The sequence below is a fragment of the Heterocephalus glaber genome, unplaced genomic scaffold, assembly GCF_053883595.1.
Source record: "Heterocephalus glaber isolate CG9 unplaced genomic scaffold, H.glaber_assembly_v1.0 deba00001532, whole genome shotgun sequence".
NCBI classification, from domain to species: domain Eukaryota; kingdom Metazoa; phylum Chordata; class Mammalia; order Rodentia; family Bathyergidae; genus Heterocephalus; species Heterocephalus glaber.
The window spans coordinates 13,797,934-13,825,484 of NW_028258330.1; the positions used below are offsets into that span (position 1 = coordinate 13,797,934).

Consider the following 27,551-nt stretch of genomic DNA (forward strand, 5'->3'; position numbering starts at 1 on the left):
GTATGTGAACATGATAGACAAAGACTGATACAATCAGAAGAGGCTTCCAAGGTTGTATATCTATGGCTTTATTGTTAGGATGCATACAAATGAAATCAGACCTGCTCCTTAGAAGTGCTTTGGACACAATCTATGTGTTTCTATTTTGTCTATTTCCTGAACCTTATCTTGGCAGTAAAGGTAGGATAGTAAGATATGATGAACAGATCCAACTTATATTTCTGTTCATCATATTGCTATCTGTACTCTCTAAAATTTGGACTTATTACTTCAATTTGATTTTAAATAAAAATGCTTTATGTACAGCAATAGATGTAGGATGTTGTGATGTATTAAAATAATTTCCCTGTTAGTGATAACTGAACAAAGAGTTTTAAAGTACAAAGTCTCTTTGCCAACAACCATCAGGCAAGGGTGTTAACAGGGCTCTTTTTAAACTTCTAAATTAGACATACAATTGACTTGCTAGTAAGTTATTAAATAAGAAATTGGAGAATGCTATGTATGGATTAGTAAAGACTACAACTAACATATTGTGTATGTGGCCTGGTAAGTTCTCACACAAGGTTTAATAAAAAGAACACTGCATAAAAGGGCTCTTTTTCATGATTTTTATATTTTCTCTTTTCTCATAATTATTTCAGTCATGCCACATGCATACTTAAGTTCATGATTCTTATAACTTATAGAATTAAGACAAATGATTCTAGAAAAATTCTGTTCAATGTGGCAAGAGTGGTGTCCAGGGACCCAGGGACACAGGGAAAGCAAGATGGAAGTTTCAGAACAGAAGGAAGCTGCTAGGCAGGAGACAGGAAAAGAAGCTGGAAGTGTCAAAGGGGACCGGCATGCCACTGCTCTGCTGTGTCTGCTTAAATGCTCTGCACTTGGTGACCTTGATGGATCACTTCCAAGACAGGATTCTACCAGTGGCTCTAGGCTGTGTCAGTTTGCTTCTTTGTTTAAGTGATGTCCAGAGAACATGGCATCAGCATGAACCCAATTCTGGAGAATCCCGGAAGAGTGGGTTGGTATCTGGAAGCCCCTGTTTAATTGATGCTGGGTGCTTAGGTTCATGAATCCAATACCCTCCTGTTTGCATGTGGTCAGCTGAGGCTCGAGGGCCCAGCCCAGCATCTGGGATTTCCACAAATGCTTAAACAAACACCACACAAAATGATCCTGGAGAGTTTGGCAAAGGAATCCCAGTGCTACTATAACAAGACCTTCCAACTATTATACACAGACCATTAGGAAACCCTAACTAAGTCTTGGAAGGAAATTGTGAATCAGAAAAGAGGGAGGCATGGGGAACCCTCAGAGTAAAATGTGGTAGGCCAGCTGTTGAATTTTGAATAACATATGTGGAGGATGTATCTGGCTCATGGCCTCTTCTTCTTTTTTTTTTTTTGGTATCGGGATCGAACTCGGGACCTTGCGCTTGCAAGGCAGGCGCCAGAACCACTGAGCTAAATCCCCGGCCCAGCCTCTTCTTTTTTTGACTCCACCTGAACCTTGCTGCTTTTTTTTTCCCCCTTTTTGGTCACTGGTAACTTGCCAAGGTGAGGGAAGAAGCAGCAGCTCTGAAGGATGTGTGGTGTTGAAATCCTAACCTAATCCTTATGGGATGGTATTAGGGGGTGAGACCTTTGAGGGGTTAGGCATGGGAGCGGAGCTCTCATGAATGGAATTAGTGCCTTTACAAAATGGGCCTCAAAAAGCTTTCCACCCGTCTTTCTGCAATGTGAGGGTACAGCCAGAGAAAGCAGTCTGTATCTTGGAAGAAGGCCCTCAGCAGAATAAGCCATGCTTGGATCTGGGATTTCCAGCCTCCAAATCAGAGACAATAAACTTTTGTTGTTTCTAAGCCATCCAGTCTGCAGTACTTTGCCTCAGTACCCAAACTGAGACAGCACTACCTGCCCTGAGCTTCAGATGCCCAGCAAAGCCATGATCAGAAGGCATAATCCAGGGACAGCCCCCTTCCGAGGACATTCCCCACAATGCCACGTCAATGCACAGTGGCATTGTCTGAAATTTTAGCTGGTGGCTGCTCAGGTAAATCAGCAAGAGAAATTTAAATCTTAAAAAACCCATTTTTTGAAAAATCTTTTTTAAAACCCTACTTTTTCAGATATTATCAGAGTGAATGTTACCTGATCAGAGGCAAAATTTAACTTCTATACATGATTTTTACAAGCCAAACACAGCATTTGACCAAGAGAGTCAAACTAAGCTTCCAGAAACATTTTAAAGGCAATTATCAAACAATACTTATAGAGGCCCCTGTCTTTGGTTTGGAATAATGAAGGTTGATTCAGGGCATGGTGAGTGGCCAACATTGGCTGACTTACCTCCTAACTGGAATTTTACTACTGGGGTTGGTCATAAATGCCAATTTCATCCAGCTGGAAAACAACAGCAACAATGTTGTTTTAATATCTTCGGAAGAGCATCTTTAAAAGAAAGTTTATTCAAACAAACATCTATTCTAAAAATCAGAGACAATGATGTGGTTTGGAATGAATTCAGAGCTATCAGATTTAGCAAATAAAAATACAGGACTCTCTGTTTAAGGTGAATTTCAAAATAGTACCATAATATTTTTGTACAAAAATGCCCTATGTAAATATTTAGAACATATAATAAAATATCATCTGTTACTTCTCTGAAATTCAAACTAAACTGAAAGTCTTATATTTTATCTGTCGATTCTAGATGAATTAAAAATGGGCCCTTGCCTTGATTATTCCTATTTATTAACATACTAAGGTGACAGCAAATGCAGTTGTACAACATCAGCCAGCCATCTCCTAAGGACCCATGAGCACTCAGCCCTCCCAGCTCTCAGTGCTACTGTGTAGACCAAAGGGGCACCTTCCTTAACCTCTAATGGTAAGAGAAAGCCATTGGGTAACTCTGCTTTCCTGGGGCTTTCAGGACACATGAGCTCAAAGAACATTCATTGTACTTTGGAGTTCTTAGCCAATTAGTCTCATGCTCAACGTTTCCAGCCAGTAACAGCCAGTAACAATCTAACAATTTGGAAAACATGATGAGTTAGTAGAGTTTCTGTCTTAAGTCAAGTTTCCTAGAAGAAAAAGTGACTACTTACAAGTATGTTTAGGGGACAAAGTGAGTGAAAGGAGTACAGAGGGCAGGGAAAATGGTTAAGCAAGCTTGTGATCTCAGCTAAAGCTTTAACGTTGTCTTGTATGACAGGGCACTGGCCTTCTGAACCATTTCAGCCTGTCATTTGCTGTGGGATTTCCCCATGGAGGAGAGAGGCATATCCTTTCCCATTCCACAGATGGCAGTTCTCTGGAGAAATGGACAGAGCTGAGCCCCTGGTGAGCAGCAGGTGGTTGAGTGAATGGGAGCTCCACAGAGGGACCTGGACAGGGCGCCATAAGATCTGGAGTCTGAATATGGATGTTTGGGTCATGCAAGTATAACCGAGCCTTGTAAAAGTCTTTGATTCTCTGGGACTTTCGGTGCCTGAAGTCTTAACATTGAAAACACCCAATAGGTTCCTCTTTCACAAATTATGCCACAGCAATTGCTGAGGAAAAGTCAAAGCAGCTCCACAACAAGCAGGAATTTACAAGCCTAAATAACTTTCCTTCCCAAAAAGGATGGTGAGAAAATCAGAGGGACACTTTAAAATTAAAATAACTGGTATTTCATAAAGTGAAGTGGGAGTCATGATGCGACAGCAGCTAGCTTTTTTTCTGAGGACCCGTGAGGTGCTTTCCTGTTTTAGCTACATGATAATTTTCATTCACAAATGGGGACAGAGAGGCTGAGAATTCGTCTGATGTGGCTAAATTGGGATCCTCAGTCCACTCTTAAGTCCCTGCTGAGTGCTTCTCTTGACTCCCCATTTTTCACTTTCATGTAGGACAGGCTAGAGATACCCCAGCACCCAGCTATTTGTCCTAAGTCTGCAGAGCTACCTCTCAGAAGACTCAGTTTGGGGACACAAAAGCCAGTGTTCACAGACCGCAGGATACTGAGTAACTAAGAGTGGTAGCTTTTAGCCATTGCCCTCTTGTCTCACATGGGTTCTAGCTGTAGCCCTTGACATTATGCATGCTTAGATGGTGTAAAGAATGCAGGTATGTGCTGGTGAACTCATTCTCCAGGGTTAGGGGTGTGAGAGGAAACGTAGCCAGGTATTGGCCAACTATACATGGAGCATCCATCTCCTCACTTGACCATGCGCTTGACAGTTCCCAAGAACAAAAGGTGACACAAACAAAACTCACTGTTTCTTGAGGCATGTCATTGGACTGACGTTGTTGGCCCTGAAGTTGTGTATGATCGATCTCAGGCCTTCTACCCATTGCTGAAAGAGGAAGAAAAAATGTTCTCAGTGAACCAGTATGCTGTAGCCAAATATGGTGATTTTTATTAGACAGCCTGTATCCATTTTGTGTAATGAAAATATTAACTCTTTTTTTATCTCCTTCCTGCCACACAGCCATCCACTTTATGCATTCTCATATTTTATACTTTAATAAACAGCTTTCATCCTTTCCATGAAGATAAATGTGGCATGTATAGTACCATAAAATACTAGGTTGCCACAAAGGAATGCTGTCCACTGATCGACTTGTTAAGCCTTCTATTTGCAGCTGGTTTAAATATAAGCCCTGTTTCAATTACTGGCAATCTCCAATTCCTTCTTAGCAACATTATACAATGCATGATGATACAGCCTATCCATTCCCATTTTAGAGGATGAATGCATAATGGATTCTTCAATTGTACTGTGTGATTCTTTCCATCTGGGTTTTTTATATATTTCACCTGTCTGTGATTTCTAGTAAAGCCTTAAAAAGTGAAAGATTCCTTGATCTCCAGGGTACCCAGAGCAAGCAGTGATGTGTTCAGATAATTTCTGCATAAGGACTTGGACCTCAGGAGCTCATGCCATCACTCCATGGATTTACAAGGAAAAGTGAAGGATGATTGAGCATGATAGTAAAAGGACATTTTACTAGAAAAGGCTAACCCATGGACCAAGGCCAATTCTGCTCTTGGATGCATTTACCAGTGCCAATGAATGCCATAAGAGAACACACTCTTGGTAAAATGGTTTGTTGCAAACAGAACTGTGACCACACACAAGCTGATTCCTTATCTTCTTAGATTTATAGCCTGACTGCTTAGGTTTCTGGCTCAATGCTGAGAAAGGGAAAATACTTCGGTATTAACACTGTTCATATATAGGTAATTAAATTGTGTAAATAAAAACTTCAGTGTGTTAGTTGTAGTAGTCACATATCAAGTGCTCAAAAGTCAGCATGGGGCTGGCAACTATCATACTGGAGAGTGAAATAAGAAGTACTTCCATCATCACAAAAGTTTTCATCATCACAGAATATAGTGCTGTGCAATATTACCGGACTTAACATAGTCAAGCAATCTAATGCTTACAAGGTGACAAATGAACTGTGAGTGTTTGCCTTTGCTTTCTTTTAATATTGGTAAAGTACATTTAACACTAAATTTACCATCTCAACCATTTTTAAATCAGCAGTCTAGTGGCATTAAGTACATTCAGCTTGTTGTAAAATCATTACCACCATCCATCTCCACAGCTATTTTCATCTTGCAAATCTAAAACTTTGTACCATTAAAAAGAATCTCCCCATTTCTCTCTCCCCTCAGCCTTTGGTAATCACCATTCCATGTTCTGAACTAGGATTTTGAACTCTAAATACCTGAAATGAGGAGAATCATTCTGCAACTGGCTTATTTCTCTTAGTACACTGTCCTCGAGATTCACCTATGTTTTAGCATGTTTCAGAATTCCTTTCCTGTTAAAGGCTGAATAATATTCCATTGTATGTATATTCTACATTTTGTTCATCCATTCTTCTTAAAATGAAAATTTTGGCTGCTTCTATTCTCTGAAGTAATTGATGCTATTATGAGTGATGATGCTATAAACATTGATATATAAATAATCCCTAGTTCCTGTTTCAAATTCTTTTGGATACATAATTTAAAATGGAATTGCAGAATCATATGGTAATTCTATTTCTAACTTTTTGTGGAACCACCATTCTGTTTTTACATCAGTTGTGCCACTTTATATTTGCAACAACAGTGTAAGAGGTTTCTAATTTTTCCATATGCTCACCAACACTTGCTGTTTTCTGTGTTTGTTGATAGGAGCCGTTCTGGTGGGTATGACTTGGTTGTTACCAACTCTATGCGTCAGTCATTCCTAACAGCTTTCTAAGGGAAGACCATGAAGCTCAAAGAAGTAAATTTCATTTTGCAACTATCAAAGGCCATTTTATGAGAACTGTAAATAGCATCAAAAGCCTCAGCAAACATGATGGTGAAGTCGGGATTCTGAGGGAGGAGGAAGAAACAAAATAGTAGCATTCAAAATAAGCATTCATTGCTTATTTTTCATCTGCAGACCTCTCTTCCTCTGTCAGACTAAATATGGACAACAACTCCCTGTAGATTATAAAATATCCTGTTATTGGCCTAAGAAACCACAGGCCCACACAAGTTTCCCAAGAGCAGACCAAAAAAGCACAAATAATTTGGTTGCCATTAACACAGAAGTATTTTCTCAACCTGAAGGTTTTTGACATATTCTAAAACACAAAACAAAATCCATCGTTTCCTAGGGCAAAAAACCTGACAATTCAGTGGGAAGGTTCACTTATTGAGAAGTTTCTAGAAATAAATTCCAGAGATGGTGGACTTTGACAAGGTTTAAATAACGTTCATCTACCTTTTGAAAATGTAACTCTGGGGAAGAATCTTGTTTATTACAACAGACCTGTGAGGTCCTCGCTCCAGGGACAGGGCCCAGGCTTTAGTTAGTAGCAAATGCCACAAGTCCTCAGAGGCAGTACAGGGCAGGGGAGGGGAAGTTGCTGCTTCTTTCTCTTCAGGATGATGAAACCAAGGTCAAAGGTCTTTACCAAGGTAAAGGTGCAAGGCAGAGTGAAGAACTGCTGGGCTAATAAACTCTTTATGTTTTCCGTTGGGGATACTTTCACCCAGTGGCTTGTCCACATTTCTCCCTCTTACAACATGAAAAAGAGGGCTTCAGACCTTTCTTTTTTCTCTCTTGTTGTTCAGGTCAAGTACACTTAGCATAATAAAGCCAAAGGATTTTAGGAAAATGTTAATGTTTCTTTGTCTTGTTTTGTTGTTCTTTTAAAAAATAAGATAGATAAAGTGCCAGCAGGTGTCAGTAGAGTCCTGGAATTTCCTTAAAATGTTTCACTGGCAGTGATCAAGGTGCCTATCAACTTCTGTGATCGGATTAGCTGAACCAAAAAGGTGATAACTCAGATATGTTTTTTTTTTTTAATCCTGAAAATAAGTAGGTATGATTATCACCTACTTTAAGGCCCAGGAGGCACAACTTCAAGCCCTTTGAACATGTACATTGACGCAATGCAGTCAGGCTCTTGAGATGATTCTCGCTACACAAGACATCTTCCTTCTGGTCCAGCACTCTTGAGTGGATGCAAGCACCCTGGGAGACAGGTGAACACCAGGCAGGGAGTCCAATCTCCCTTCCAGATGGGCATGGCATGGCTTCCTTCTTCCCCAGCTGGCTGTAATTATTACTCTTTTTTCTTTTCTCTTTCTTTCTTTCCTCCCTCCCATCCTTCCTCCTTCTTCCCTTCCCTTCTCCTTCCTTTTTGCCTTTCTCTCCCATTCCTTCTCTCCCTCCCTCCCCTCCTTCCTTCCTTGCAATGGACCCAAGGCCTTCTGCATGCTAAGTATGTGCATTACCACTGAGCTATACTCTTCTTTTTCTCTCACTTTTGTTTTCCAACTTTTTCTGCATTAGTTTAATCCTTATTTCAACTGTTCTAAGAATACACGGGGGATCCTTTCAGAGATTTTAAAGGGCTTATGTGAGGTGGAGTCAATTTGGAAGAGGGGAAGGGATAGGAGCAGACTCTAATTCATGGGAACTTTAAAGCTCTCCTCTGAGACTCCTTAAATTTGTTTTCCCAGGCAGGCAGTTGCCTAGGCCTTGCCCTTACCTATCCTCTTTGCTGTCAGAACAAGAGAACTGTCACAGCTCTAAAGAATCCCATGAAAAGAATAGGAGAAATATACATATAACAAAACCAAGCCAGAGTTAAAGCTCACTTTTTTAAAGCTCACTTTTTTTTACTGTAAAATCATTACTTAGGTTTCTTTCTTCTTGGTAATGGAAATAATACTTAAATGTGCTTTGTAGAAAAATGTAAAGGAAGAACTAAATACAGCAAAAATGTGAACACCACCTGAAATCTCATTATTTATATAAACATTTTGCTCTTTGTTCTTCTAGCCTTTATCTATGTACAAATAGTTTATCCTTTCAAGTTGGATAACTATTCTCATTATTATTTACTTAGCTCCACTTCAGGCACAATTCTTGTTTCATCTCAATTTTATCTGCAGATTTTTTCCCCTAGATTCATTCCTGTTAGTCTTTGGCCAAAGCATATTGTCAAGGCAAATAAGAACAGACTCTGTGGCACTCTCGGAATTTGCCATGTAATTTTCTCCAAACAGATGACTTGGCAGTATCCTCCTTAATCTTCTGGTATTTGGCTCTGCTTTTAAAGATGAGGCTACTGGCAGAAGATGTACTGGAGGCATCTACATCAAGTCTGCTTTAAAGTTAACTAGAGATCTGCTATTTAAAGTATTCCAGTGACCAATGACATCAGAAACACCTGGGAATTATTCAGAGGCAAATGACATGGTCAGACCTAGTGATTCAGTGTCCAGGGATGTTGAACAGGAACCCAGTTTTTAATGAGCTTCCCAGGTGGTACTTTTGCAAACTCATATTTGAGCCTTGCTATTGTAAACCTATACAACTCAAAGAGATGCTTCTCAGACCAAGAACAACAATGCACCCTGGATGCTTGTTAGAAATGCAATCCTAGCCCAGATGCACTAGACAGAAATTTCAGTTTAACAAGATCCCAGGTGACTCATGGGCATATTAGTTTGAAAAGCACAAGTCTACAAGAGAAGCTTTTCCCAACTTGGAGGTTTCCTTCCTTTGCCCACCTAGGAAAGTCTGGGTGTGGCTTCTGTCTTAGTCTGCTCAGCCTGCTAAAAGAACAAACTAAACAAAGAAATTTATTTTTTAGAGAAAGTTTGGAAGCTGGGAAATCCAGGATCAAGACACCAACAAATCAAGGGTTGGGTGAGTGTCCATTTTCTGGTTTATAGATGCCACCTTTGAGCTACATCATCACATGGGAGAAAGCGAACAATGCCTGGTTCCTAGGGCCTCTGCGCTGAGCTACATCCCCAGCCCTTTCCTTATTTTTTATTTTGAGACAGGCTCTTATTTTTGGTTTGTCCTACCACACCTGGCCTGAACAAATCTTTGTTCAGATTCCCTTGCACAGGTAGGGGACTGAAGTTCATATTTTCGTATTTCATGTTTGTGGATGCAAGAGAAGTCAAGATGCCACCGGTAGAGATGTCACCTTCCCTCTGTCTGAGCTGTAAGAGTAATTTTTAGATAGGGACAACTGAAATATAAGAAATGGATAGTGTTTTTCGGGGATCTCCTATATTATGAAGCACATTTATAATTATTTTCATACGGCTTGTGCACATCATATTTGAAAATGCTGACTGTCTATTGGAGGGAGTGCACTGCTCCTCATTTGAGGGCTTGTTTATTTAACTGAGTTTGTAAATATATTTTTATTTCTAAGCTACATCAGTAAAATGTATTTTTTCAAACATATCCACTATGAATATCAAAGTGTATTCTTAAGTATTTTGTACCTAATTATAAGCTTTTTTCAGAAATCTTGTTTTATACTTGTTAAACTGAACACAATTTTTGAACAATATCTTAACATTACTTTTCATGTTTTAAATAAACATTAATTTTTTGCTTGCAAAAAATAAAATAAAAATATAAAACCTGGGAAATTTTTGTACCATAACTCATAAACTTTGATTCATACACATTTTTTTGTTTGTATTTAAGTAAATGGAGATAAGAAAAAGTAAGGCCATATTTCAACTGGCTATTCTCTATGTGCCTGATTTTAACTAGCTATTATCTCCTCAAATAATATGTCAGGAATTGGAAATTGGTCCCCTTTGCCCTGTGAGTTCTGGTGTGAACTCACTGAAGAAGGGAAACAAGACCTGCTTTTGTGCATGTGGTGCCAACTACAAAGATATGAATAAAGATCCCCATAGGATCTCATCTTCTCCTAGATAAGATTCTCTATAAAGTGTTCATGATGTAAAATCACATTTCACCAGCTTCTTGATGAATACTATTGGTAGAAGAGCTACACCCTTACATTAAACTAGCAGTTTAGTTTGAGGCAGGCATTGAGATTTTGGCTGCCATGAAAGGTAGCCAGGGACTCATATATTTACATAAATACACACTATAGCCAGAATGCCAACATGTGATTCTTATGGGTCTGTAAAAGCACGGCTAATGAAATTGCTTCATTTCAAATAGCAGAAGGTGCTAGTTGGCATGAAATTGTCAGTATTTAATTTTGAGGGCAGGTTAAGCAGAAAAGATATCCAGCAGGTACATTGTTAAAAGGAAACTGTGGATAACACTAAAGAAACAAAATTAGTAGTTCCCAGGGCTTTCTGTACATTACAATCACTTGGGGAGCTTATGAGCCTTTCTGGAAGCCAGGACCTTACTTTAGAGGTTCTCATGAACCACTGGAGTGTGTTTGGTCCATCAATATACTTTTTAAATGCTGCAGATAATTCTAATGTGAACCTATGATTAAGCACCATTGAACTAGATAATGTGAGCTAAATTTGGGTTAGGTGAGTGCTTCTCAAATTTTAACATGCATTAGTTAGGGGCACTTGGAGATTTCGTGAAAGTATAGGTTTGGATTCTACAAGTCTGGCACTTGCACTGGCATTGTGCATTTTCTAACAAGTTTCCAAGAAATGTCATATGTGGCATTTGGGCCCTCTTGATTCCTGTGCCTTGTTCATGCAGGAGTAGTAGGACTTGTACATTGTCTCTAGATAAATTACACATCTTGAGTTCCACCAAGAAGTCCACCAAGGAAAAAGCAGTTCCATCTCCAGTGTGCTAGTGATTCTCAAGAAGGGGCCCCCGTCCCGCCCCCAGCCATGCACAGTTTATCAGGAGCTTCTGATATGCTAATTCTCAGGCTCCATCCCAACCTAAAGAATCAGCAAGAATCGGGGCCTATTCATTTGTACTTTAACAAACCCTGCAAGTGACTCTGCCACAATCTTTACAGTGTGCTGGCATCAGAGCATCTGGTGCTAATGAGTGACAAGGATAATCAGAGGATGTGTCAGTGGACTTTGGAGAATGAGCTTGTCTTGTTTTGTTTTTAATGTTTTATGGAGGTATAATTTCTATATAGTGAATGACCTTTAGGCTTTTGATCTGAGTGTTTGGATGAGTACTACCAATTGAGGAATTTCAAAATTTAAATCCTCATTCTCTCATTTTGGAGTAAAATTTTCATACATACGTTATGCTGCTACCATCAACACTACCACTATATGGCTGAAATATTTTAAAGAAAGTTACAGGCATTATAAAAGCAGTGCAGGTAGCCATAGGGAGTATGAGGTAAAAGGATGCAACACAGCCCTGGAAAATCCAGGTACTACTGACTTCCAGGATTCCACCAGGCAGCAGGGAGATGGCCCAGAGGAAGCCTGCCAGAAGTAAAGGACCAGGCAGAGGTCCATTCCCCAGAATGGGGAATATATGATCAGAACATGACTTGGACCACCAAATGCCCAATCAGCAACTTGAAGACCAAGGCTACAGCCAGCACAGCAGTGGCAGAAAATGGAGGTTGAGGCCAGTGCTCCCAACATCTTGAGTCCCATGGCATCTGGTCCAGGACTAAGGCCCAGAAATTATGAAGCCCAGGACTAGAGGTAGAAGAAGGAAAGACATAATACTGGCAGAACTTGACAGATACATTAACATTTTATGCTTGGAGTATGCTCATCTAAGATGCTGAATGCATCCTAATAAATGGGAGCTGACCACCAAAGTTTGCAAATAACAGACCAACTTCTAAACCCATTAAGAAGAGAAAGTAAAACAATTTCTCTCTTTTCACATCAACTACTTTCTCCTGAATCTACCAAGTACAAAAGAGCTGGTACTGAGTGTATGTCTAACAAGGTAATACAAGAGATAAGATGCAAACAGGGAGATCATGACAGTGGGGACCACAAGAAATTAGTCCAAGATGTGTGAAATTGTTGGTAACCCACTGCCACAAGGAAGGAGAATGCAAGATAACAGTTGGCGAAGAATTTTACATGTGATAATGAAGCTAAGCTACCACCCTAGGCAAGTCCAACTGAGGAACCCAGGATGGAAGGTGAAGTTCACCAGCCTGTGATAACAGCCAACAGCAATCGACTTTTGAAACTGGTGGCCAAGCATCAGGGAAGTTTTGCCAAAATTCAGTAGCAAGTCAAACAAATAGTAAGCCAGAAGTCTGTGGGAGGTCAATAATAATGCTCATAAATAAATTCTTCAAATTCCAAAAGAGAGGACGCAAGAGGAAAAGAGCACGATAACTGGATAACTGGGGACTTCTTCGTGACACAACCTGAATGTGTTCCCAGTGATAGAATTTTTCATCTGCTATGCTCTGTCCACAGAGTGAAGATGATGAAAGTTAAGGGAAGAATGTATGAAGTGCCATCTGGTTCTTAAATCACTTTCCTAGCAGGGTGAATGAGTGTTTAGGCAGAAAATAAGCTGCCAGCTGTGGGTATGGGTGGCTGTGTTTGAAAGACAGAATTGGATACGTCTCGATAATATTTACACATTCCTAGTGCCAATTAGTTCAGTCACTCACAGAGAGTCAAAACAGGCTGTCAGCCCAGCTGGTTATCTTGACAACAGTGGGCAGTTAGGTCACAAAGGACCTCCACACAGTCACTGAAGGGACAAATGTGCTGAGAGGACACTGTGCTGTTCTTGGTAATGACTCAGCGGCAGAAGTGTCAAATCCCCATACCATCTGGGTTTCTGTTCCTTAGCATTCCTAAGTGAAAATCTTAGCATCTCCTGAGCCTGATTCTGTAACGCCCTATGCTAATGTCCTGTCAGACCTACAGTCTTGCCCCCTGTGACCACATGTATTTTCCACTATATATATATATATATAGTAACCAGGAGGAGGAAAACATAAATACATTCAGTACACTGTATGCCTTATGGTTGTGCTGACTTTGGATAAGAAATATATGACATTTTTTGGTGCCTCAGAGTTCACAGAGCTCTACATTCATACAAACCCCAGCAGTCATTCAAAAAGAAAAAGATATTCAGTTTACTTTATTTAACACTTATTTAGCATCCACATGGAAAGTGCTAAAATTACTGATAAATTTTAAGATTTGAGAACACCAAAAGCATCAATCATCCTATGCCAGTCCAAAACCATCAGTTTTTTTAGAGCTTTTCTTTAAAAAGGGGGGGAGGTCGCAACTCTGTCAAATCTGCAAATCCCTGGTGTTTAGAGATGAGTACACTGTGGATGAATTTAAAGGTGTCTGGGAAGTTGTTTCTTTGGTTGCATTTAGAATCTCCAAGCTCACACTCCTTGTGACACATGCCAGTTGACAATGTTGGAAAATTAAGACATGCCAAAGTAAATAATATTTCAACTTGTAGATAGAGCTACCTGCTGAGGCTCTGTGACACAGATATGGATTCCTCATTTAATGGCCAACTTTCTATTCCTGTGGCTGGTTTGTTAAATGAACTGTTAAATGAATGGGTTGTTAAATAAGGAAATGTATGTAGTATGCACATTACAATATTCAGAACAAAGAAATGGTCCAACAAAACTCCAACTTGATGACTTCGCTTTTATTTTCATAACTTACATGCACTACTGTCATATATAGCAGGACATAAAACTATGGTACTGTACTGTGTGATACCATCAGCAAAAATTACAGTATGGTATAAACATGGTGTACTGCACCAAAAAAAGACACTGAGATTCTATTAACAAGATGTACAGAACTGTATAAAAAGAAAAGACAAGGTGTATGTCCAAGTGATGGGACATAAGTCTGAAGAGTCATTAAATAGGTGAGTCATTAAATGAGGAATACTGTATCTGTAATCAGTCAATGAGTCTCTGGATAGCTCTTGTCTAAGCAGCATCAACCCATTTAGTTCAAACCAATCAAATCTACAGGTAATCCTCTAAGCTAAGCAAGACACAAAAGGTATGAAGAATCTAAACCAGTAGGCTTGAGTTTCATTATCTAACTTTCTATCTTTTAAAGAAAGGTCACCATACACAGACACACACAGACACACACATACACACACACACACACACACCCCAAGTAGAGGGAAAAAGTAACAGGAAAATAGGGATAATAAATAGAATATTTAATAATACACCAAGATTGCCCTAGTGTTTGGATACTCCTGGAAAATAATGCCCCTCTGACATAAACATTTGCTGTCTTTTTTTTTGTTCAGCAGTAGTTTTGAATGATTTTAATAGGTGTCCCTTCAATAGGAAAAAGAAGGGTTTGGGACATAGCTGAAAAGCCACCTCCTTGCTGTGAGTCACATGAGAATAATAACACTTCTGAGTATGCTGCACTGAAGAAATCATCTAGACAGGCTTTCTCCTGCTCGTTTGAGCTTTCATCAGGAGTCTTTCACAGATCACCAATTTGATATGTGCTTCTCGCAGACTATATCTCACACTGATAATTACACTAAAGCATTTACTTTCAAAAGTACATTAAAATTATACTGTGTTAGAGATGCAAAGAGCTAGCCCTGCCCCAATTTTTATACAGGTGACAAAAATGAGCCAATTTGTATGCTGTAGCAGTGTTTTGAGCCACTGTCAGGGTTCAAAACACCTCTCATGCACACTCACGATCCCAGCACTCTGTAAGGCTGAGCCAAGAGTACTGCAAGTTCGAGTCCAGGTTGAATAACTTAGCAAGACCCTGTCTCAAAACAAAAAGAACTTCGGATGTAGCTCAGTACCAAGGCCTTAGGTTATACCTTTGTATCACAAAAAAACAAAAAAATGAAAAAGAGTTGCTTATTGGCTGTATGATATTGGGCAAATTGCTCATCCTCTCTGAGATTATTTTTTCCTATGTAAAATGAGCATAATCACAACTCTTATCCCATAGAGTTGTGAGAATTAAATGATACATGCAAGTACTTTGAAAAGTGTCTGACGCACAATATGAATTTAAAAACCTCGACTCTGAGGCTTCATCATTACAGATTGGGTGTCCCTTCGTGTAAATGCTCAGGACTGGAAAGTCTGGGGTCTCTTCAGAGTTTGAAATATTTGCATTACATAATGAGATATCTTATGGATAGGACCCATGTCAAAACACAAATTTCATTTGTGTTTTACACAGACCTTATTCATGTAGCTCAAAGATGCTTTTATATAATGTTTTTAGTTCACCTGTGTTTTTACTGCCACTTATCCCAGGAGGTCAGGTGTAGAATTTTCCACTTCTTGGCCTTCATGTCTGTGCTAAAATTACGGTGAATTTGGGGTTTTTGAATTAAAGATGCTTGGTTGTATTATTAGGAACCAGTAAACTTTTTTTATAAAGTTCCAGGTAGTATTTTCTGCTTTGGGAACCACATGTGGTTCTCTGCTGCACAGTTTTCCTGTTTGTTTGTTTGTTTGTACACTTTAATGACACTTCAAAACTGTGACTGTCCTTCTTGGCTCATAGGCCACACCAAGGGCCACACCTGGCAATGATTAAATTACCTGCTCCAGGCCCTGTAGCTCAGAGGCAACTGAATCTCACCTTTAATGAGGTGTCCTGCCCTCCTAATACAGTCTGCTTTTTAATTTAACTCAAAGACTGGAAAACATAGAAATACATTCAGACTCCTATTACTTATGCATTATGCTGACAATAGCAATTTTTGCTAGCAGTAAAAAACTGGAGATATGTGGAAGACAGAGAAGCAATTTCAAGTTAGTGACAATTTTTCTGTCCAAGGAGTCAAAAATGTGAAATCCAAACCTCATATTATGCTGATGCAATTGGAGAACTTCATTCTGCATTCCCTTGGGGAAGTCACTTGAAAAGGCTCCCAATAAGGGGAAAACAAGCTGCCCTGGACTGGGCCTAGAGTCTCTTCTGAAACCACTGAGTTCAAGAGCACAAGGGTGGGCAAAACCTCAGAAATGAAGAACACATCTGCAGTGAGGCCTAGAGCCTTTTAAACAGAAGTTCTCCAGAGCCCAGAAGCTGAGACCATCAAGAAAATACACCTCACCTGCTGCGCAAGCGTAAGGACCCAAGTTCAATCCCCGGTACCAAAAAAAAAAAAGTACACCTCAAAGATCGTAAGGATTTACAATGGTGTGAAAGTCTATGACGAATGTAAAGAAGAAAATGCACAGGATAAAAAATTTTAAGAGATGAAGCAAAATATACTAAACAGAAATATAACTGTATAAAAGATAATTGTGTTTGCATTAAAAAGACACACCACCAAGGTTGCTAGGGGTTGTGTTAGGTGCCATAAGGTTTTTTAAATGTTTGGGAATTAGAGATGGTGGCTGCACACATTTTGACATACTAAAATGGCACTTAATTATCTACTTTAAAATGGTTAGTTTTATATCATGTGAATTTCACTGCAATTACAAAAAAGAAGGAGAGAGAGATAGGAGCAAAGGTAATGCACTCTAAGGGATTTTATTTTCTTTTTACTTTTCTGCACGTCCTGTCTTGAAGGTAGCCCATGAATTTGCTGTGCCAGGAGCAACACACCTTTTGCCTTCAGGAAACAACAGGCAAGACATAGTGTCTTTACAAACAGTTAAAATGACTTCAGGGCCAGGGATTTAGCTCAGTGGTTTTGCCACCTGCTGTGCAAGCGCAAGGACCCATGTTCGATCCCTGGTACCAAAAAAAAAAAAATGACCACACTGGACTCAGTGTAGCTGCAGATGGACAGCCAGATAGCTAAGCTGAGGCTCAGGTTTCTTTCTCTCTTTGCTGTTCTCACTGCTTCAGGGAAACCTTACTGATTCATGAGACAAAACTCCTGAAAACGACAGGGAGCCTCCCTGCTTCAGTGTCCATCCTCCTGAGCACACATTTTGGCATGTAAGTCAAGCAGGAAGAAAAATGACAGTCAAGGAGTTTCAGAAGAAAACAGTGGTGGACATTTTCAGAATGTCAAGGGGCTAGAGATGCAGAATACAGGGACAGTGAGTTCAGAGCTGGTTCCACAGACGAACCCCAGAATAAAAACTGATCTTGTTCACATTATTCAGTCCATAGCAGGTCACATGATCAACAGATTCCTGGGAGAACATACTTTAAACAAATTCACTGTCCTTTCTCCTTTCTGTCCCAAAGTAATCAGGCTTGCAATTTCTGATGAACTGTATCATCATACTTCCAGTTAGTCAGATTTAAAATCTAGTCTTTATTTTGACTTAACGTTGTGATGTGTGTTTTGCTATGTTATGATTCCTGTGCTTCCAAGTAAATTGGTATTTTAATTATGATTAATGTGACTATGCAGCAGTAACTCCACTTTGAGCTTTTTCTTACAACACAAGCTATATAACTGACCCAAGTGCTTGCTGTCACCCTAACAACTGGCTGATCAATAGTCACCCTGATAACAGCATACCAATATGCAAATAAGATAGCTGGTGTCTCTCCAAAATTGATACCTGGAAGCTGAGATAATACAATTTCTGGAGCTATAAATACCAGTGGCCTGGACTGCCATTTGAGATACGCCTCACTGTGATATCATTCTTCCAGCATATCTCTGAATTGGCATCTGCCATTGGAGGCTCTGCCAGAGTGAAAAAATCCTTTACTTTGCTGTAATCTGGATCTATTCGAGTGTCATCTTAGAGACTGGTCTCCAAGGTCATTTGTACAATTTCTTCTAAAAAGTATGGTATGTGATTTGGTATTGTAGTTCGGTGGTTAAGTAATATTCTGGCATTTTTGTGCCTATATTTTCATATATTCCTGTTGCTTATTGTGTTTTGCATGCATTCCAATAAATTAATTCAGAAACTATCTCCCTTTCAATTCATTTTTCATTTGATTAAAGATTAAAGAACCTGTCCTTTCTTGGAGAAATTATAATTCTTGAGGTTAAAGTGTCACCAGGTATCAGGGTTAGGACTACCCTGTTAGTCCAGTGCTACATCTGTTCTCTAACTTCATCCAGGAACAAACCCTCTGGACTCCACGTTCAAAAGTCTCAGGTATTTCACTTGTGAAACTAGTTGAAGCCAAGAAAAATTGTTTTTCTTGTATTCTATCTCAATGCTTCTCAGACTTTACTGTGCATAGGAAGGACTTTGTTCAAATGCAGATTCTGATTCAATAGGTCTGGGGTTGGGCTCTTGGTGACTATGACCCTACTGGTTCCTCACCATACTGGAGTAGCAGGACTCTCACTCACACACTGTGGCCATATAGTACTCTTCTTGGAACACAAAGCTTGTGTGGTGTCCCTCGTCCAATTCAAGTTATGGCCTTCTCACATCTGCACAGCATCTTCAGGATACACTGGACAAGAAACTTAGCTTGGCACTCAGAACAGGACACAATCTTGGCCAAAAGTTCCAATTTCCCAATAAAAAGTGTTCACATCAGTGTTCTCATTGGACTCAACATTGTGATTAAAACATTTTCCTGCCTTTAGATCTTTGCTCATGTCCTAACTGTGCAGATGGGAATTAGAACATGAGCGATCTAAATTCAACCCAGTGATAAAACCAACAATCAACCCCATTGTTTTTATTTGGCAAGAAGGAAATGCCTAGGTGGGATGGGGGAATTTAAAGGTTAAGAATAGGTACCCACTCATTTGCTCTGATTCACAGCCCTGCCCTGTAGAAAGCTTTGTATGCTCCTTATTGATCTGTTCCCAAAGGAAAACAAAATGAGCAAGAAAATGCCAACTTTCCGTCTTGGAAACATGATAAAAGAACTAACACAGAAACACATCATCCTGCACTTGAGCTTCAAAAACTGTGTGCCAATGTGGTGAATGAGACTTTCATGCAGCTTGCATGGCTGGACAGCTGACCCTGGCAAGTTAATGTAAGTTCTTCCAAGATTTCCCAAGAAAAGCAAGACACAAGTGCTAGTGACTGAACTTTTCCACATGGCAATGATTTGTAGACCTGAGTGTGCATCAAGATCACCTGAAGGACTGGTCAGAACTTTCTGATATAGTAGAGCTGGGGCTAGAACTAAGAATCTGCACTGCCCCCCACCAAGTTCCTAGGAACTGATGGGAATGGTAGTGGTCTAAGAACCATGAGCCTGCATAATACAGTTAAAACTGCACTTTAAGCAATGGCACTTTGTCAGCAGAGGGTATAGCTCAGTAGCAGAGTGCTACCATGCCATGCCTGAGGCTCTGGGTTCAATCCATATCACCACAAAGAAAAAAATTTAGCATATTAATATAGGGTTCTATGGGAAAAAAATGTATTTCTAGAGTCAGAGAAACTGGTTCACTTCAATGTGCTCTTTCTTATTCTTCCTTAATAAATTCCAACCCATGGCTGGGCTAGTGGAACACATAACTGTACCTCTATGATCTATTCAATTTAATAAAACCTTGTTTGGGTTTAAAACTGGTCATTTTGGGCTAAGTCAATTTGTACCCTGAACCAATAGGTCTCAAACTTTGCCTGCCATCTGAGTTCCCTGGGAACCCTGTTAAATCATCACTGGGCTCCACCCCCAGAGTTTCAGAATCTTCTACCTAAGGCCTGAGAGTTGGAATTTCTAAGAAGCCCCAAGTGAGGCTGAAGCCTGAGGTCTTATCCCCAGGGGTAGCTGTTTCAGAGTCAGTAAAGGAATTTAGCTGGGAACTTGGAAGCTTTGTGAGATGTTTTCAGAGCCATAGGAGGAACTAAGTGCATGAACCAACCCCCCTAAAAAAAAAAAGCTCTCCAGGAACTATTACATAAGGCTTTTTCTTCAACACGATTCAAGTGCAGCAAAGTGATTTTGTATTCAACTCAATTTGTTAAAAGAACAAACACCTGTAATAGATCACTCAACTTTGTCATCTTTGTATAAAAAAACATATATTTTTATATTTTAATTTCTACAGTAGTTACTCATGTGCTTATTTGATAACTTAGCCATAAGGCATAATTTATGGAGTTTGCCAAATATTTACAACCTGCAAAAAGTATAATGAGCAGTCTGGAAATTGTCTAAACTCAGTCCCAATCTTTGCATTTTTGAACCTCATAATAACAGCTTATTTTTGTAATCAAAGGAAAATTCAACTTGTTATAAAATAACAGGCTTATTTGTGGAAGTTTTAAATGTGGGTTGCATTTCAATCTTGTGTACAGTACAGTGACTCTGTGATTTCAGTTTGCTCTGCAGCGCCAGCTGTAATTTAATGAAAGACATCTGAACTCCCTTCAACTTGTGAGAGACTGAAATCCTCCCAAGCTAGTTGCATTCTGAGAGAGAGGGAAAAAAAATACGAGAGAAATTTTTGTTGCTTTTTTAACTAAAGTCATTATAATAACTTGTATTAAATTATTTGTATAATTCATAGTAAAAGAGTGGATCCGAAGATTAGAGTGATTCAGGAGGAAGAAAAAGAGCTTTATTACAAATTTAGAAAAAAACAGAGAAATGCCTTACTTGTGGCTGCTTTGACTTGTAAGTATTTTTAAGCTACACAATATGTAAGACACATCTACTACCTTACTGGATGCTAGGTTTGGGGTAAAAGAGGCAGCAATTTCTCAGCAATTCTTCTTAACAGAAGGCTTTTTAGGAGAGGAAATGAAAGGCACATTTTCTAGCTGGAGCAACAGGAAGGGTTTAGATAAGCAGGAGATAATGTTCCAAACTGGAAAGAGGCCAAAACACGGGTCAAAACCTTCAGTCTTGCCATGGATTCTTAGCCACAGTAGTCCCATTATATCCAGAAAAATGACTAAAAATAACATCTTAGGATACCAGATATTTTTGTTCCTTTTAGACTATCATTGAATCACATTTTTGAAGTCCTCTTGTCAAATGATCTGTACACCATTAAGGGGACAGCCCTAGAGTGATACAGTAATCCCCCTTTATCTATGGTTTTACTTAGACTTTGAAAATATTAAGTGGAAAACTCCAGAAATAACTAAGTTTTCAGTTTTCATAAGTTTTTAGTTGAATTCTATTCTGAGTAGTAGAATGCAATTTCACACAATCTGGTCCATCCTGCCTGGAACGTGAATCATCCCTTTATCCAGTGTATCCATATTGTATACACTACCCTCCTATGAGGCATTTAGCAGTCATTTCAGTTATGAGATCAACATAGTACTGCAAGCTTGTGTTTAAGCAGCCCTTATGTTACATAATAATGATTCTCAAACTCAAAAGTACTGATGCTGGCAATTTTATTATAGTATACTGTTATAACTGTTCAATTTTATTCCTACTTTTTGTTAATCATTTACTGTACTTAATTTATAAATTAAACATCATCTTAGGTATGTAAGGAAAAAGGTTGGTATATATAGGATTGCCGGTCTTGGAACCTATTCCAAGTGAATAAGGCAGTGCCACCATACATTTTTATGTCCTGGGTTGGAACGTATGGATTTAGTCAACATAAATATTTCAAGAAAACTAGTCTTTATTGAGCACTTATTAAACAATGGGCATTAACTGTTCTAGATGTTGGGGGTATAAAAGTGAACAGAATACTGCCTCCTGTGGACACAGGAAGGGAATCCATGAATATATAGTATGAAAAGAAGAAAATAAAGCAGGATAAGGAGTTAGGGAGTGCTGAAAGGTGGCAATAGTGGGGAGCTCCTGCTAAGAATATTTCAGCAGAGACCTGAAGAATATGAGAGAGAAAGCTCTGCATGCAATGGCAAAGTGTTTCCAGCAGAAGGAACAACAAATGCAAAGTTGCTGAGGCTGGAAAGAAACACAGAGAAGAGAAGGAGATGAAGGCAGAACAGCAGGTGGTGGGAAGGTGAGGCTGGTGCTCTGTTGGGTATCTGGACCTTGGAGGGCTCTGAGCAGTGGAGACATGTGATCTGAATCACAAGTTTAAAATCCTCTAGTTGCTATTTTAAGAACTGATCACATAGACAAGGCCAAGGCAAAGCCTTGGAGCAGAACAGGGAGGATGATTTTGGTCTGGACCACTACCTAGTGATGGTGGTGGGAAGCAGGTGGATTCTAGATGCATAGCAAAGGTGTGGCCAGGTACATCTGAGTGTGCAATGGATGGATGTAGGAGGTGAGAAGAGGTGCTCCTGGCCTCAGCAGCTGAGTGCAGTGAGCCAGTGAGATGAAGTTGAAGCTGACTGTGGGAGAACCAGAAAGGAGGGTGAAAGGTTTGTGTGGGGCTTCAATTCAAGACACCATTTAGTAAGAGAGAAATGTATACAGAGTCGAGTCCAAATCTTCTAAATGGCAAGGCAAGTGTATGTCCTCCAGTAGATAGGGGCAGCTGAAGAAGGTACAAATCGATCTGCAGAGACGTCTTCTTAATGCCTTCATCTTTGAGAGAAGTATGATCCTGTTTTCAAAGTTCTAAAACTAGAACATATTTTGTATTGACTTAAAACTTCAAGAAACTTAGGTTTCACCTAGAGTTTCCTTGACTCTTAAAATACCAACTTAAAAAAAAAAAATCCAAGACCATTTTTGAGAAGTAGCATAAGGAAGATAAAATGGTTTGCTCAATATCAGGAATTTTCTTCTATGTGAAAGTTGGTCCTCCATGTAGCATCCATTAAGATGAAAGTTAGTCCCTTTTCCTGGTATCTCAGTTATTGTTCTCCCTGCTGAGACAAAGTACCTGACACCCAAAGTTAAAGGAGGAAAAGTTTATTTTGGCTCACAGTTGTAGAGGTTTCAGACCATAACTGGCTGGCTGCAAGGCAGGGTGGCACATGGCAGAGGGGCATCACAGAGGAGAAACAGTTCATGGCAGGCAGAAGGCAGCAAAAGGAGTAAGCAGAAACTGACAAGCAGCAAGCAGCAACACTGTTTCTGTCCCTTATAATCTATCAGGATACCTACCCTTAGGGCAGGTAGCACTCACACTCAGGGTGGAACACCCTTAATCTTAGCATTGCACCATTAATCAACCTCTGTTTCACATCCTTGATCCTAGCATTACACACTCTAGCCACCTCCAGAAAGCCCCACCTATGACCAAATGAAGCTTTGGGGAACATCTAGATACAAGCCATAACACCTGGACTAAATGAATGGTGAAGTGAATTCTTCAGAAGAGTCGGATTTTAAATGTAATAATAGACCAGAAATTAAGAATAGAGTTAAGTATTTCATAGGCTAAGTACTCAGAAATAAATGCTATACCAGAATCTTTCTTACATCATACTCCAGTCGTCAGACCAAGATTCATCTGATGCTCGAAAACAAACAAAACACACTGACTGCCAGAGGAGCACTGATCTCTCATTTAGGAAGTTACTTGCCAATATACAGTTTCCTTCTGCTGCTGCCTTTCGGGCTCACCATGAATTCCATATGCTTGTTTCCAGACCTGTTTATGTTGGTTGTGATAAAAAAATTTACATAAATGAATAAAATATTGTAGTGTAAAGAAAGAGTTTCTCTAGCTGAATATTTTGGAAAGACTCCCTTAAAGGCAATTAGCTAACAGCAGCAACAAAAAAGGTTCTCAAACTCTGAATAGACATGACAACTAAAAGATTAGGGAAAGAAGTCATCTAATGGTACAATTTTTTGTACTTAGCTGCACTCTGCTCCACATGAGTTCTTACTGTCTCAGTTCCACATTAAAGAAAACAAACAGGAAAACTGTGACAAGGCATTAGGGATGAGGTGCAGACAAAAAATACATCACCCACATTGAGCAAACCCATAAAAGAAGGGCATTGGGCCTAACAATTATAAAATTAATTATATATATATATATATATATATATATATATATATATATATATATATATATATATATGGCTTACTTGAAATGATTACTTTCTCTAATTGACTTTTATGAGATCAACTGACCTGGAATGCAGCTTCCTTTTACATGGGCTAAGACAGTTGTTAGAATATTTCATGGCCCCAGGAGTCTAGGCTCCTAGGCTGTACTTACCTTTGAGTGGTACCACTAAGTCAAACACCTTGGCAGGTACATTGGGAGATCTCTAACTTTGTCATAAATCTGATGTAATTTATGAATTCCGTTATCATTTTGACCTAAGGTAATTGCATATGCATGCATTTCATATAAATCCTCTCACTTTATTGGCCTGAGTGTTCTGTGAGGGATCATAACATATACAGGATTAGAAATAAAATGGTGATAGAGAAGATGCTGTCAGTACTAGAGGCAATGACTACCATGATGCAAAATATAGTTATTTTATGTTTTGAAACCAGGAAGTAGGCAAGATTATCTACATACCTGTATATTTATTGAAAATAATGTTCACACATAGTGAGAAAAATTTCATTAATTTAGGTAAAGTTTAGTGCTTGATAGCTTTTCCAAGTGTTGATCAACCAAAAGGACATGCTCAAATAATTATGTATTATCCAGTTTAGACAATGGAATTCATATTTATATACCATACCATTAATGAAATAGAAATGTCTAATAGTTCTGGGAAGCTGAAATACTTATTCTCTCTAGTGGGAGCAAATTTAAATAGTATCAAATCTGAGTTGAAAATACAGTGCAGAATTATTTTATAGTCTTTACATGTTGGCTAGCTATTCTGCAATTTTAATGGAAATGCTAGTATGGGAATAAAAAATCTCAGTTTTATCTTTATATGCTTCCCACCCTGCACCTTAAATATAAACATTATAAAAATTTTCATGAGTATATGATTCAGAACATGGTTCTTAAACATTAATCACTGAAAAGATCGATAGCAATGAAATTATGAAAGCAAACACATTTTGGGGTTAATTGGTTTGACCCATCTTCCTTGGACTGTGCTTACTCAGGGCATGAGGTAGGGAAAGCCTTGTCAGACAGAAAATCAGAAGGCCTGAGTGCTGTGTGGTCTCAGTTGATATTTGTTTACCTGGCTTCATCCTCCTCATCTGAGAAATGAGGAGGTAGAAAGCCCTCTCCAAGTTCCAGTTCCTGCTCTAACATTCTGTGACATGAGAAAGGCACTAAGCACTTTCTAGGCAATAACTCATGTAACCCTCACAGCAATCTTAAAAGCAGATATATTTTTTTGCAATTCTCATTTTACAGAAGAAGAAAATGAGGCACAGAGAGATAAGTGACGGTCTTCTTCACACAGCTGCTAAGTGGAAAAGCAAGGATTCACAGCCAGGCAATCAGGACCAGATTCTTGAGCTCAGGCTGCATCATACAGTTAGTTCCTTCCAGCGTGAATTGAAGACCAGCTGACAAAAGCCAAGAAACACAAGTTCATAAGACTATTTTTTGCAATTTGCAGGTGACTAAGTATCTCTCTCTGGTTAGCAAATCTTTTTCTTCATATATAGCCAGCATGGATTTTCAGAATCGAATGTTTTTTATTGCAAATGGAAATTAAACCGACCTTTGTACCAAACATACGGGTTTGAACTATAAGAAGCAGGAACACTGTTTAGATCAAGGTGAAAGAACCCATTCAAACTAGGTGTTGATCTGATCAAAGTAATAAAAACTTGAAGGCTCTGCAAAATCTGTTCTCCCCAAGGGAGGTGACATGGAATAGCACAACAAAACCAATAAAACCACCAGAAGGTCAGAAAACCAGAGGATCTTATGTGACACAGAACAATCATTCCTATCTCCAAAGTCACAAGGTGAAGAGTTTCTCAAACTTTACCATCCATAATTAACTGGAGGGTTCTGTTAGAAGTGCAGATTCTGGATCAGTACTTCTGGGAGGGTCTGAGACTAAAGTACCCTGAGGCAGGAATGGGGGTACTGCTGTTGAAATGGGGAGCTCACTTTGCAAGTGACAGTAAAAGAGCCCTTATTGTTTTGAAGCCAGAAAAATTCACTTCTGCCACAAAGTAAATCTGGGTCTGTGGTTATGTCATTAATCTGTTTCTCCAAATAATCTTACCTGGGCACTTCCTACTAGCTCCACAATTCAGTATCTCTAATGATACCTTTCTCATTAGACCCTATACTGAGCTTATATTTGTAAAATTAATGGGACAATGAAATACTTCCCTTTTCCCCAAACCCAAGTCTCTGCAATGAGAGAAGTAAAGGCTTAGTCTTTACATATTACAGAAAGATAACTGGAGCTCTGCTCAGAGATAAAATCACCGTGAAAATTAATTATTTCAGGAAAAAGATTTGAGTTTGAAGCTCTTATTATTTCTTTGGCAAAAATACCTTTAAGACTAGTTTGACAGAGCAATGGTATTAAAGGATGAATCTTAACCCAGTAATTCAACAATTTATTGAAGAGAGGAGTTTGAGTTGTATTTCCTAGCCATCTAGACTTGTGCTGACCAATATGGTAGGCATTAGCCATATATAGCTATTAAGCACTTGAAATGTGCCTGGTCTGATTTGAAAATACACAGACTTCAAAGTCAGTGTGAACAAAATAGTGTAAAATATGTCACTAATAAATTTTGTATTGATTTGTTAAAGTAACAATATTTTGTGTATGTTTGGGTTAAATAAAATAATTTCACCAACTCTCCTCCTTTTTATCTGTCTCTCCCTGTGTCTCTATCTGTCTCTGTCTCTGCCCTTTGAGGAGGGCTGAAGATAGAAGCAAGACCATGTACATGCTAGGCAAGGACTCTACTACTAAGCTATTATCAACTTATTTTTTGTTTTTATTTTTATCTATGGATACGGAGGATGGAACCCATGGCCTTATGTATGCATTCTAGCACTGATCTACACCCCTAGCTTTCTTTTTTACTTCTAAAATGTGGCTACTAGAAAATGTTATACATGTTTCCACAGTGGTTGCACCAGTCTACACTCCCACCAGCAGTGGAGCAGGGTTCCTCTTTCCCCACAGCCCCGCCAGCATTTGTTATTGGTTGATTTCATGATAGCAGCCATTCTTTCTGGAGTGATGTAGCTCATCCTATGATGACTGGGCAGTACAGGCCCAGACTTGCTACTCAAAGCATAGTTCCCAGGCCAGTAGTACTGATATTGGCTAGGAGCTAGTCAGAAAAGGAGACTTTCACCTCCCTTTCTGAATTATATAATCAGAATCTATATCTTAACAAAGGCTCAGGGAGTCCTGATGCACATTCAAGTGAGAAGTCCAGGCCAGGTTTTCCTGCCACACATCACAGCAGGTGTGTTAGGTTGCTGGTCTACATGGCTGACATGCTAAAAGGGTATTGTGCCTGCTGGATTTTCTACATGACTGTGCCAGCAAAGCAATGAAAACTTTAAAAACTTTTAAGTGATTCACAATTTTAAAATATATATTAAAATTACACTAAACAAAAAAAAAGTCACACACACACATATGGATGGGAGGAGGCTGCTTTGAGGC

At 39.2% G+C, this 27,551-nt stretch overlaps 1 protein-coding gene across 30 annotated transcripts in view; it reads right to left on the bottom strand.

Moving 5' to 3' along the window:
- Plcb4 (phospholipase C beta 4) overlaps positions 1-27,551 on the bottom strand; it is a 384,134-nt gene that overhangs the window by 98,116 nt on the left and 258,467 nt on the right. For 27 of the 30 annotated variants that reach the window (XM_087188653.1, XM_087188650.1, XM_021255053.2 and 24 more), the window contains 2 exons: positions 4,269-4,348; positions 2,355-2,408 (listed from right to left, as the gene is read on the bottom strand). In XM_087188653.1, the coding sequence (XP_087044779.1) occupies positions 2,355-2,408; positions 4,269-4,348 (134 nt within the window). The remainder of the gene's footprint in view (positions 1-2,354; positions 2,409-4,268; positions 4,349-27,551) is intronic. The other 3 variants (XM_087188652.1, XM_087188668.1, XM_087188669.1) reach the window with 1 other exon arrangement.